The sequence below is a fragment of the Rhincodon typus genome, chromosome 15, assembly GCF_021869965.1.
Source record: "Rhincodon typus isolate 14 chromosome 15, sRhiTyp1.1, whole genome shotgun sequence".
Classification (NCBI taxonomy): Eukaryota; Metazoa; Chordata; class Chondrichthyes; order Orectolobiformes; family Rhincodontidae; genus Rhincodon; species Rhincodon typus.
In genome coordinates, this window is record NC_063346.1 from 46,506,571 (window position 1) to 46,520,894 (window position 14,324).

General features: G+C 38.9%; 1 protein-coding gene across 3 annotated transcripts in view; it reads left to right on the forward strand.

Moving 5' to 3' along the window:
- The window catches only part of edc4 (enhancer of mRNA decapping 4), a 96,540-nt gene extending 82,451 nt beyond the window's left edge, over window positions 1-14,089 (forward strand). For all 3 annotated transcript variants that reach the window (XM_048605691.1, XM_048605689.1, XM_048605690.1), the window contains exons 27-29: window positions 5,915-6,134; window positions 10,535-10,698; window positions 13,119-14,089. In XM_048605691.1, coding sequence (XP_048461648.1) covers window positions 5,915-6,134; window positions 10,535-10,698; window positions 13,119-13,308 — 574 coding nt within the window. In that variant the 3' untranslated portion in view covers window positions 13,309-14,089. The remainder of the gene's footprint in view (window positions 1-5,914; window positions 6,135-10,534; window positions 10,699-13,118) is intronic.
- Window positions 14,090-14,324: the final 235 nt, after the last annotated feature.

A 14,324-nucleotide genomic window follows, 5' to 3' on the forward strand; every position in this document is an offset into this window, starting at 1 on the left:
TATCTCAGATTCTCCAGCATCTGCAGTTCCGACTATCTCTTGGCTACTTGTTGGTCCGCTTTGACCCAGCCGTTGGTACCAGTTGATCTGCAGCTAAACAATCCACTAGTTGAACAAATAATATTGTAAGTGTTGGTAGCTTGCTTTTAAAAAGTGTAGAAATCCCTTCCATGATCCTTGATTTTTAAAACAGTCCTTTTCCTATTTCAGTCTGCAACCAAAAATACATGACAGTAAGAGGATGTTGAATAGATTTACTTGATTGATAGCAGTTCCATGAACAGCTTGTGCTGCTTTCCTTAAAAATAAGATTGCAAGGGGATTGATAGATTGATCTTATATATGAATTTGATACAGTAAATAAACTGTTTCCCACGGTGGAAGAGCTAGTAACCAAAGGATATAGATTTAAAGTGATTGGCAAATAAAATGTGATGCAAGGAAAATATAAAGCAAGTTAATGTGACTTGGAATGCACTTTTTATGGGCAATCTGAGAAATACTTAAAGGAAACAAAAATTCAGATGGCTCTACCTTTGAGTGCTTTCTAAATATAAACTTGCTGAATGCCTGATAATTTAAAAAAAACTAAAATTAGGCAGCTTCTTTATGGGTGCCCAGTCAGTTTTATGTCCTGGGGCAAGTTGGAAATATACACATAGGTATCTGAAATGGAGAAGTTCCTATCTTGATTAGTAAAGTAATTCACAGAAATTGCTTCAAGTAAAGAGATTAGTATCTTTATTCTATGCAGGCTTGTCTTGATGGTCTGTACTTGTATCCCAGTATTCTATTCCACAGAAACAAAGCCAGGTTCACATTAGTGTCCTTCCTCCTTTTACTTGGGGGTGCAGATCAAAGTTTTCTGTTTCTGTGCAGAACTGAAAATTGAGCACCACTCGGGGAAATAACATATGTGACCTGCAAACAGGACAGAAAGACAATTTACAGAGCAGAAGACTGAGAAGTATTAATCGAAAGGGAACTGTACTAGCTGTTTTTCTCCTCTGTGGAAGCAAATGACAACATCTTCTACATAAAATGGCGTTACACCCTGACATTGTTGGGCAGAAATATACTAGCTATGTTTGGTTATGAATTAGTAACCACATCTAAGAATAAGTCATAAAGTGATTGGTGTTGAAATATTGCAACAGTGTCAACCAGATCTGCTTTTTCTGTCATTGAAGCAGGTTTGGAAGTTGTCTTGTTTTAAATAACAATTGGAAAGGCATGCACTTTTATAATGTTTAAAACAAAGGCTTGAAATTACTCATATCACTGGAAGGATTATACAGGGATGTTTAACTTTTTTTTACTCCTTATTAAAAAAAAAACTAAAAATGTTCATTTAAGAACCACTTTGGAATCTCCTAGAGCACTTTTCAGCCAGTGAAATACTTTAGAAGTGAAGTCGCTATTCTACTTTTTTTTATTTATTCATTTTGTGGGATGTGGGCATTCCTGCCTGGCCAACACTTATTGCCCGTCCCTAGTTGCCCTTGAGAAGGTGGTGGTGAGCTGCCTCCTTGAACTCCTGCAGTCCACCAGCTGTGGGTTGACCCACAGTGCCTTTAGGGAGGGAATTCCAGGATTTCAGACAGTGACAGTGAAGGAACGGCAATATATTTCCAGGTCAGAATGGTGGGTGGCTTGGAGGGAACTTGAAGGTGATAGCGTTCCCATGTATCTGCTGCCCTCGTCCTTCCAGATGGAAGTGGCCATGGGTTTGGAAGGTGCTGTTGAGGATCCTTGGTGAATTTCTGCAGTGCATCTTGTAGATAGTACACACTGCTGCTACTGAGCGTAGGTTGTGGATGTAGTACCAATCAAGTGAGCTACTTTCTCATGGATGGCGTCAAGCTTCTTGCGTGTTGTTGGGACTGCACTCATCCAGGCAAATGGGGAGTATTCCATCACACCCCTGACTTGTGCCTTGTAAATGGTGGACAGGCTTTGAGGAGTTAGGTGAGTTACTCACCACAGTATTCCTAGCCTCTGAATTGCTCTTGTAGCTACTGTGTTTATATTCTGAATCCATTTGAGTTTCTGATCAATAACTCTCAGGATGTTGATAGTAGGGTTTCAGTGATGGTGACACCATTGAATGTCAAGGGGCGGTGGTTAGATTGTCTCTTGTTGGTGATGGTCGTAGCCTGGCATTTGTACAGTGTGAATGTTACTTGCCACTTGTCAGCCCAAACCTGGGTATTGTCCAGATCTTGTTGCATATGGACGCAGACTGCCTCAGTGTCTGAGAAGCTACAAATGATGCTGAACATTGTGCAATCATTGGCGACCCCCCCCCGCCCACCAACTTCTGACCTTATGATGGACAGAAGGTGGCTGATGCCGCGGCTGAAAATGTTTGGGCCTAGGACACTACCCTGAGTACCCCCTGCAGAGATGTCCTGGAGCTGAGATACCGACCTCCAACTGCCACGACCATCTTCCTTTGTGTCAGGTATGATTCCAACCACCAAAGCGTTTGCCCCCTGATACCCATTGATTCCAGTTTTGCTAAGGCTCTGTGATGCCACACTCTGTCAAATGCAACCTTGATGTCAAGGGCTGTCACTCTCACCTCCCCTCTGGAAGTCATCTCTTTTGTCCATGTTTGAACCAAGGCCGTATTGAGGTCAGGAGTTGAGTGGCTCTGGTGGAGCCCATACTGGGTGTGACTAAGCAGGTGCTGCTTGATAGCACTGTTGATGACGCTTTCCATCATTTTAATGATGATCGAGAGTAGACTGACGGGGTAGTATTTAGCTGAGTTGGATTTGTCCTGCTTTTCATGAACCAGAAACACTTGGGCACTTTTCCACATTGTGGGGTGGATGTCAGTGTTGTAACTGTAATGGAAAAGCTTGGCTAGGGGAGCGGCAAGTCTGGAGCACAAGTCTTCAGTACTATTGCCGAAATGTTATCAAGGCCTGTAGCCTTTGCAGTATCCAGTGCTTCCAACCATTTCTTGATATCACATGGAGTGAATCGAATTGGTTGGAGACTGGTATCTGAAATGTTGGGGACCACTGGAGGAGGCCGAGATGGATCATTCACTCAGCATTTCTGGCTGAAGATTGCTACAAATGCTTCAGCCTTATCTTTTGCACTGATGCGCTGGGCTCTCCCATCGTTGAGGATGGGGATGTTTGTGGAACCTCCTCTTCCAGTGAGTTGTTTCGCTGTCTATCATTTGCTTGTGTTGTTTGGCATGCAAGTAGTCCTGGCTTCACCAGGTTGACACCTTGTCTGCAAGTATCCCTTGTTGCTGCTCCTGGCATGCCCTCCTGCACTCTACATTGAACCAAGGTTGATACCCTGGCTTGATGGTAATGGTTGAGTGGGGGTATAGTGGGCCATGAGGTTACAGATTTGTGTTGGAGTACAGTCCTGCTGCTGTTGATGGTCCACAGCACCTCATGGATGCCCAGTCTTGAGTTGTTAAATCTGTTCAGTCTGTCTCATTTAGCACGGTGATAGTGCCACACGATATGATGGAGGGTATTATCAATATAAAGGCGGGACTTCATCTCCAAAAGGACTGTGCAGTGGTTGCCCTTAATAATACTGTCATGGACAGATGCATCTGCAGCTGGCAGATTAGTAAGGATGAGGCCAGATATGTTTTTCCCTCTTGATGGTTCCCTCACCATATGCTGCAGACTCAGTTCAGCAACTGTGTCTTTTAGAACCTGACCAGCTTGATCAGTAGTGCTGCTGCTAAGCCAGTCTTGGTGGTGGACATTGGAATCCACTACCTAGAGTACATTTTGTGCCCTTGCCATCCTCAATGCTTCCTCCAGGTGTTGTTCAACATGAAGGTGTACCGATTTATCAGCTGAGGGAGGACGGTATGTGGTAATCAGCAGGAGGTTTCCTTACACATGTTTAACCTGAAGCCTCGAGACTTCATGGGGTCTGGAGTCAATGTTGAGGACTTGCAGAGTAATCCCTCCTGACTGTATACCACTGTGCTGCTACCTCTGCTGGGTCTATCCTGCCAGTGAGACAGGACGTGTTCAGGGATGGTGATGGTGGTGTCTGCAACATTGTCTGTAAGGTATGATCCCATGAGCATGCCTATGTCAGGCTGTTGCTTGACTAGTCTGTAAGACAGCCCTTCCAATTTTGGCACTAACCCCCCAGGTATTAGTGAGGACAACTTTGCAGTGTCGACAGGGCTGTTTCTGCCGTTGTCTTTTCCAGTGCCTAGGTTGATATCTGGTGATCCATCTGGTTTCATTTGTTTGAGACTTTGGCACAATTGAATGGCTTACTAGACCATTTCAGAGGGCAATTGAGAGTCACAAGTAGGCTAGACGAGGTGAGGATGGCAGATTTCCTTCCTTGAAGGACATTAGTGAACCAGATGGGTTTATCCAACAATCGACAATGGTTTCATGGTCATCATTAGATTGCCTTTCTTACTATTTGTAATATTTGTAGAGGAGTCAGTTTTCTAAAGTTTATTTTAAAAAAATTAAGTGAAAGCAGATATTACTATTGAAAATCTTGATTTTTGGTGTATGTATATGTTAATTTGATGCATTATTTACATCATTAATTTTCTAGATTTTTGTCATGCTAGACACTATTTTGAAAAATTGATTTATATTAACTTAGTGTACAAATTACAGCCTGTTGATTATCATTATATTGAACCAACATATTCAGTACAATTCACAGTATTGTGCACTACTTTATTTATTTAATCTCCTGAGGGAGCCAGTTTGCTGCTGGTGAAGTTTAGCAAAAGATAATCCTGAGATTATTTTTCCTGAACAGTTCAAATTGAGGGAAAAATCCACATCACTTCAAAATTCTAAAATACATTCAGTTCTGCAAGTTGCATTTCGTTTACTTTTCTGAGAATGCTAGGAGATTTAAGGAAGTGGTTTGCATTCAGTGAAATTATTCTGCAAAGTTTGCAAGCACATTGAACCTGTATAATTTCAGGTCTTAAAGCAAAAACCTGCATGGATCGGAGATGGTAAAAGAGTTACAATAATTTTACAAAACTCTTGCTCCACAGATCATAAAATGAACAAAATGCCTGCCCAGCCTACATGTTGTGAACCTAAACAGCATTTCCTTGGATCATGATTAATTCCCAATGTACTAATTTAGATGGCCTCGATTTATCTAGTATGCCTTTTATCTTCATGTTCTGTAGCCTGTTTCTTTGCTAAGTTAGCTGCTGCAGCTTTCTGCTGGAAGTGTTTGCCTGGGGAGGCGATAGCCGAGAGGTATTATTGCTGGACTGTTAATCCACAGAGCCATTTAACGTTCTGGGGTCCTGGGTTCAAATCCCGCCAAGGCAGATGGTGGAATTTGAATTCAATAAAATATCTAGAATTAAAAATCTAATAATGACCATGAATCCATTGTCGATTGTTGGCAAAACCCATCTGGTTCACTAATGTCCTTTACCTGGTCTGGCCTACATGTGACTTTAGACCCACAGCAATGCGGTTGACTCTGAGCTACTCTCTGAGCAATTAGGAATGGGCAATAAATGCTGCCTAGCCAGCGATGCCTTCATCTTGTTAATGAATGAAGGGAAACAAAAGGCCCCAACTGATTTATCTGAAGTAGAACCACTGCAGGTTCTGTGAAAGAATTTAAGAACACATTTATGATGTGTCAAAAAACTAAATTTTTTTCCACTCATTTTAAGATCAACTGAAAAGCATCAATAAAAACAGGGAAGTCTACATGGGATACCATAAATTACAAATTGAAATTTGATGTTCTTTTTGACCATTCATGAAATATATTGTCGAGCAGGTTAAGTACTTCACAGGGACAGTGTGCTTATCAAGTAATGCATAATATTTGTGTTTGGAGAATTGTTTGAAATGTAGAGTTTAATCGATAATGGTTTGCCAAATTCATGTGTAATGTGTAACAGCTTACAGGAATCGATTCTGACTCAAGTGCAGAGAATTGTGAAAGGCGAAGTTAGCCTCGCAATGAAGGAGCAACAGGCTGTTGTTACATCCAGTATCATGCAGGCCATGCGATCAGCTGCAGGGACGCCCATTCCAACAACTCACATGGATTTCCAAACCCAGCAGGCCCACATCTTGCAGCTGTTGCAACAGGGGCAACTTAACCAAGCCTTTCAACAGGTATGAACAGAAGGTTAATTAAAGTCCAATGTTAAAAAGTGGAGGACATTGAGGGGTGAATGAGAGGGCCCTTCCTTTCTACCTCCTGTCCCTTCCCGTATCCTGGCTCTCTTCATCCCATGCTCTTTCCTGGGCTGCCATCGCCCTGCCTATCCCAGGCCCTAGTTTACGTCTCCCCGAAACCACTTAGATGTGCATGCATGAATTAAAGTGGCGCATAGCATGCATGTGCTGGTGTCAGCAAATGCAGCCAAATAGTAATGAAAGTACTGAGTAGCCTGTGCTTATTTAATTAAATATTTATTGCATGTAAATACTTTAATTTAAATTTATTATTGGTTTAACCTTGAGACAACATCTAATTTTTTAATTTTATTCTAAATTATCATACGGAATCAGGACTTAGCTATACAAGATGAAGTTATTTTGAGTCACTTTTCTTTCTGTCAGTAGCAGTCTTTACTGTGTACTAAATGCATTTGTTCAATCCATTTTGTCAGTTTACTTGTACCTCCATATTTTTGTAAGGCTGATTGTTGCAGAAGTTCTATAAGACATTTAATTTCACTACTTTTTTGAAAGTTTAGGTGATCAAATTCAATAATTCTGATTGAGATAAATTTTCTCCTTTTTGATAGTCGTAAGTTGTATGTCAGTACTTTTGTTTGAAATTATCTTTGGTCCTGAAGGATATTGCACAGTTTTAGGTTTTACATCAGTAATCACGTATCTTTTCCAGTGACCGGTGTTGGTGATGACTTTAGTCCTATCAGCTTCTAAAGCTGTGCAATATCCAGAAATGTGAAGCATGTGCAAAGTTCAGAAAAGGTTGTTCAGGATAATTCATTGGAGGTCCCTAAATGAATAATTGGAAGCATTTTTAATGTACTTGTTACATAAATTTAACTTGTAGGCTTTCACAGAGCTTTAGTATCTGACTCAGTCATTTAAAAAAACAACACAGCCTATTGATACTTCTACCTCAAAATTGAGGTAACCTAACTTTGATGTTGCATCCATATGGATATTTATGGATGAATGCTTTCTTCTTTATTAAGTGACCATTAGAAAAGATATTTTGGATCTCCTTAAGAGGAATAGTATCGAGGATTTCCATTATTTTGATCTGAATTTGAAGACTGGACTAAGCTACGTCTTTTTAAAATGAATGGCCATTTACCGCTTGATCAGAACATGTCGCTTGTTGTCTTGCCTATCTTTGCAATGACCCAGTAATATTGTTGCCCTAACCCTTAAGCTCGTAAATAACAATTCAACTTGCTGTACTTCACGTTGTGTTTATTTCCACAATAAATTGGAAAGGGAATGTCAGATTTTGTGAACTCGTGGTTATCCAAAGCTCTGCTGCCTGTGTCTTACCATTTACCAAGTCTTGATCACCTATCATACCTGTACTTTCAAGCCTACATTGGATTCTAGTTATGCAAACTTCCCCCGTATTTTCAAGTTTCTTCAGGTCCTCACCCATCCCTGTCTCTGCTATATCCTCTAGCCCTAAATTTTCTTCAAAATCATAGAATCCCTGCAGTTTTAAAAGAGGCTGTTTGGCCCATTGAGTTCTCTCTGGCCACCCAAAGAGCATCCCACCCAGACCCTGAACCCCACCCCATCCCCATACTCCTGCATTTACTATAGCTAATCCAGCTCGCCTATACATGTCTGGACACTGGGCAATTTTTAGCATGGCCAAACCACCTAACCTGCACATCTTTGGACTGTGGGAGAAAACCTTCATGGACACGGGGAGAATGTGCAACTCCACATAGACACTCGTCCAAGACTGGAATTGAACCCGGGTCCCTGGTACTGTGAGGCAGCAGTGCTAACTACTGTGCCACCTTGGCACCCCATCTGTGATATCTGTGCTCTACCATTTCTGGTCTCTTATGTTTTTAATTGTTGCACCATTGGTGACCATGCCTTTAGCTGCCAGTTCATATCTCTGGAATTCCATCCCTAGATCTCCCTCCCTCTCAAACTGTTTCTTCTATGTTATTCTTTAAAGCACATCTTTTTGACCAAGTTTTTGGTCTCCCGCCATCGTATCTCCATACATGGATCTGTGTCAAATTTTGTTAATGCCTCTGTGAAGATTGTTTATACATTTTACTATGCTAAAGGGACAATATAAAATCCAGTTGGTGATTGCATTGGCTGTTTCCCTTTGGGTTTGTTACACTGACACTATGAAGGTCCATGTGTCTGTGACCTAAATCCAGTGTTTACAAAATATTCCAGCACGGAAGCAGACCATTCAGGCCAACAGGTTCATGTTGGTGTTTGTGCTGTGCACATGCCCCAAGGTCCAACCATCCATGTAATGTTCTATTTACTTCTTCCTGCATGTACTTGTCCAGTTTCACAAAAGATGAATCTATGTTAGTTATTTCAACTACTACTTACAGTAATGAATTTCATCATGTAACCACTCTCCAGTTAAAGAAGTTTCTCCCAAATTTCCTGATTAATTTATTGGTGACTTTTATATGATCATTAGTTCTTGTCATGCCTATAAGTGGAACCACCTTGGAAACTTGTTTCCTGTATGGAATATTATATAATTGAGATCTTTTGGACTTTTTTCTCCTACTAAATATTTTGTTGAGAAACAGCTTATTTGGAATTGTGATTCAAATTCATGTGATTACAAATGCTCCAAAAAAAGACAATATAAATTTAAATTGCTTACCTGCATGACTTTTGTAAAGAATTTCATTACTGTGCAACTGCCCTATTGGTGGAAGGTTCATTAAGGCTGAATTATTGTGCTTGTATATGGAGCGCAGATTGCAAAATGAAATGTTTAGCAGAAACAGACTATCCCATTACACAGGATGTTACTTTTTGTGGAGTGAGCTTCCTCTTTGAACCTAAATTTAAATAAGTCTTATTGAAATAATGGATTATATATTGCTACCAATATGATTTGTTGAATTTTACTGACCAAGTTCTAAGTAATTTAAGATTTTGTAATGTGGAAAATCAGTGTTAAAGTCTGCTTTTCTTTTGTAGTTAATTCAAAACCATTTTTATAAATTAGTAGAGCAACATTCAGATGCTAATTGTGGGTAAAGTGCAAAATTGATTTGATTTATTGTTATCACATGCACCTTAGTACTGTGAAAAACTTTGTTTTGCGATCAGTACAGGCAGATTGGAGCATACTTAGTGCGATGCATACGAGGTTACAACTGCACGGGTGGTACACAAGGCAAGATCAGTATTAGATTTGAAATTAGAGAGGTCCATTCAGCAGCCTAATAACAACAGGGAAGAAGCTGTTCTTGAACCTGTTGGTGGGTGTGTTCAAGCTTCTGTATCTTCTGCCTGACGGAAGAGAGTATTACCGGAGCGGGAGGGGTCTTTGATGTTGGCTTCCGTGATGGTCTGGGCTATGCACGTAACTTTATGTAGTTTCTTACGGTCCTGGGCAGAGCAGTTGCTGTATCACTGTGAAAACAACCAGATTAAGTTGGGGACATTGTGTTCTGTTGAATTCAGCTATTTTCAATTTGACAGACAAAATGCACATTGCTATTTTTTGGGGGAAGATTTACTTTGCATTTGGTCAGAGGCTGTTTTAGTAGTTGTTCCATGGATCAAAGAAACTATGCAAGTAAAATTGGCAGAAAAACTTACACGTTTGAAATATATAATGTCTCAGTTCAAGGAAGGGATGAATTGCTTTATGAATTATCTGGATCTTCTCAGAACACCAATAAGAGGCACAGAATCAATTTTAATACATTTTTCCAGTCCCTAGAGAGCTGAACTTGCCGAATCACTTTTGATGTCACATTTTCAAAATATTTTTACTGTAACTATCTTGTTTGAATTTCTAAAATAGGTTCAGAAATAAAAAGGTTGCCAAGTACGACAGTACTTTTCTTTCCTGAAAACTATTCTAGTTCTTGTCTACAAATGATTTATTGTTATTGCTGCCTGATATAACAGGAATTGGAGGCGATTGACATTTTTAACCCATTGGTTAAATTTGCACCTTTTTGAAATGTGGATGTGCTTCTAAATATTTGTGAAAATGTTTTTCTAATGATCCCTTTTATTTCCATCTTTTCTCTTGTTGGCTGTCATCCAGTGCCCTGGTAAATGAGTATTCTTCGTTTGTATGAGTTGACAAACTTTTCTATGGTATAAAGCATCGTAGTTGTTCGCACATCCCATAGGAATTTCAGTAATGAGTTTTCCAAGATCACTCTTCATTTAGTTTGCAACAATAACTGAGTAAAATTATTGATTGTTGAATAACTGATTTAAGCTAATGGTAACAGAGTATTAGTTTGAACAGCAATCATTTGTTAATTCAGTTTGTAATAGCTTGAGCTGTTAGCTGCCTTAATTAATATTTTTCTATCAATCAGGCTTTGACTGCAGCAGATCTCAATCTGGTACTTTATGTCTGTGAAACTGTGGATTCTGAACTTGTCTTCGGTCAGCATCCTTGTCCCCTGACCCAGCCAGTTTTGCTTTCACTTATTCAACAGCTTTCCACCGATCTCAATTCACGCACAGAACTAAAACTCGGGTAAGATGCAACTGAAAATTTAAAGCCTGTCAATGGCATTAGGAAAAGAAAGAAGGGCTGGCAATTCTGAAACAGGGTGCAATAGTATAATGGTTATGATACTAAATTAATAAGCCAGAAGATATATCTAATGATCTAGAATTCAAATGCCATCACAGCAGTGGTGGAATGAAAATCTAGTATCAATCATCATGATCATGAAACTACCTTTTGTTTTTATAAAAATAACTGGTTGCATTGATGCAAGGATCGAGAACCAGAGGGCACAGATTCAGTGTAACTGGCAAAGGAGACATTTTTACGCTTTCGTTGAAAGTGATAGGACAAATTGAGAGAGAGTAGGCAATGAAACTTGCTATTCTGTGTTTTAGACTAAGGGTCGTAACTTCATTGCTGTTGTATTTTATCTTAATAAACTGAATAAAACACTGGCTTGGCTATGTCTAGTTCTAGGCACTGAACTTTAGGAAGGATGCAAAGTGACAAGAGAGTGAATAACAGATTAATGAGAGTGATTCCAGGGATGACAAATTTCAGTCATGTGAATAGATTGGAAAAGACATGACTATAATTTTTAAATAGAAGGTTGAGACGAGGCTTCACTTATTTCTTTCTCTCTCCATTTGTCCTGCTTGTTTCAATGATTGATGTACACACACCTGAGTTCCTCCCCTTTGGAATTGCACACTTCTTTATTTCTGTGTTCTTTGTACCAAAATTACTTACTTGCATCTTGATGGCCAATTCCATTAACTTGTCAATGTCATTTTGAAGTTCTACACTATCCTCGTCACATCTTAGAATGCTTTGTCTTATGTGACACCTCCACACTTCTGTATCTGTAAAATCTTCCTTACTGTCCTGTTTTTGACAACATCCCCTTGATAAATTATGATCTCTCTACCTCAATTAGTTGGTACTGTTTTGGATTATTTATCACTTTGGTCAGACCCTCAGCATGCAACTCCTATACCTATTATGTTATTCCAGTCATTTGATTTGTCTCCAGCACTACCTTATTTTAATTTTTTTATCTGCAATTATCTCTCTGCCTTATTTATTTGGATTATAGGTCATCCCTTCACTTGTTATTCAGCTGTTGACACTTTACTCACACTGTCTGACACTCTTGATCACTTGCGGAGGCCTATTATTCAGCCTGTCCACTCATCCCATTTGTATGATCTTTTGAGCTCTCTGCCTATAAAGCCTGTGCCTTTGTGCTTCTCTCTCACTTCACCTGATAAAGGGGCAATGCTTTGAAAGCTTGTGATTTCAAATAAACCTGTTGGACTATAACTTGGTGTTGTCTGACTTCTGACTTTGTCCACTCCAGTCCAGTGCCAGCAGCCCCACATCTTTCCTTATCCACAAATATACATGAGATCCAAATACCAATCCTGTACAACTCCACCATCAAAGTTCATCTAGTCTAAAAAACCAACCATTCACCAATACTCTTTCTGGTTCTTGTCACTCCACCAATTCTGTATCCATTTTGCTACTGTCCTTTTATTCCATGAGCTGTATTAATCTCAAGTCTGTTTAGTGGCACTTTATCAAATATCTCTTGTATACACATCAACCCTTTGTGTTGCCTCATCAAAAAACTAAAACAAATTAATTGAACACTCTTAATACTCCTGGCATCACCTCAGCCTGAAGGAATTCACGTGATTAAAGTTCTGACTTTTGTTTCCAATGTTATTAGGTTCTTTTTTCAAACAAGGTTATAACATTTGCAATTCTCCAGTACTCGTGACATCACCCTGAATCTGTGAAGATTGGAAAATGATGACCAGTGCATCTGTAGTTTCCATTCTTGCTTCCCTTAGTATCTTTGCATGTATCTCATGTCACGTGCATATCCTGTGTTTTTTTTTAAGAAGTGGGATCCTCCTTCAGTGCTTTGTGGTAACCTACTTCATGACAGGAATGCACAGTCTAAGCTGGTACTTGAGTAAAATGCTGCATTGTCGGGGGTACGATCATTCAGATAAGATGTTAAACTAAGGCACTATCCCTCTGTTCAGGTGGATATAAAAATTCTAGGACATCATTTTAATAAGCACAAAGAACTGTCCTGTGGTAAAGCCTAACATGTACCCCTCCTGCAATGTTTGAAAAACACCCTGTATAGTTATCAATTCATTCACTATTTATGGCACTTTGTGTACAAAGTGCTTGCCATGTTTTTTATTCACATGACTGTAGACATAAATTAATTGGCTGTGTAATTACTTTCTGGATATCCTGATATTATGAAATACAATAACCAAATATAGGTTCCTTCCAGCTTTCTTTCAATCGCTGATTCTTGAACTTTGTAGCATTTTCTGTTTGAAAAACATTAGAAACACAATGTTATGTCTTTTCATATGTGTAAACTTTACAGTAACTAACCTCCAATTTAATTTCAGTTACCTGGAAGATGCAGTCATGAATCTAGATCACACAGATCCAGTTGCTAGGGATCACATGGGTTCTGTATTGAATCAAGTCAGACAGAAACTGTACCAGTTCAACCAGGCAGAACCTCACAGTAATGTGAGCAAAAGGGCTCGGAGACTTATGATGATGCTTCAAGGACTAGTGACTCCACTGAGTTAAACTGTACACGGTGGCCATTCCATGATCTGTAAGGAGTGTGCTATAATTATACAATTCATATAGCTGTATGTTCCTGATTAATCTTTTTTTTAAAAAAATGCCAAATTCTAGGGCTTGTGTGTCCGCGTCTGTGGTAAGAACATTATTTGGAACCACAAGTTCGAGCGGTAACCTGATATATAAGCTGCTTCCTACGTTTTTTTCAACTTACAGCTTCCTTCTAATCTGGTTAGCCTATTTTGTATAAGTATCTACTTGTATGTTCCCCAGGTTAAAAGTACCTATTTAAATATATATTAGAAAAAAAACTTCCTCTCCCACGGTTACATTTGTGAAGCAGCTGAGGCTAAGTAACCAACACAATACTACAAATTGAAACTTGCATGGTAGCAAAAATGTATCAAACAATATCCATAAACTCAATTGAAGAGTAGGCTCATATTCTCCCTGCCCCTGTTAAATTCCTTGAGGCACTAAACAAATTCTCATTTGGAAATTCTGACCTCAAAGCTATGAAGTTAAATACAGCTATCAGAAGTTGAGTAAGTATCGAAAAATATATTTTCAGACTATTTCAAATTAGTGTTGGACTGTTACTTGAGGTTTCTATCATGTTAGTTTAAGAAAAATATCAACAGCGACAAGTTTGTTTATTGCATAATGTTTTCATTCATTTACGATTTTGTTGTATTTTACATTTTTGCTTCCTTTTTATCTTTAATATGGAAACTCTTGTTTTGGATAATGTTTCAAAACTGTTCAATAAAAAGTTTGGAAATTATCTGGATTGGTTTTTCCTTAAATCATTAGCACTGATCTACATTTATTTTTACCAATCCAATTGATAGGTAAACTACTTGCCTTGTATATGATACTTTTGTAATTTTTTGTTGATTTTATGATGTTTGAAAGTTTAGGAAAACTTCTGTAGTCTTAATTTTAGAACTGTAATGTTTAAAATAAATGCCATATTTCAAACAAAACTCGTGGATATATGTTAAAAATTTTACAAGGGT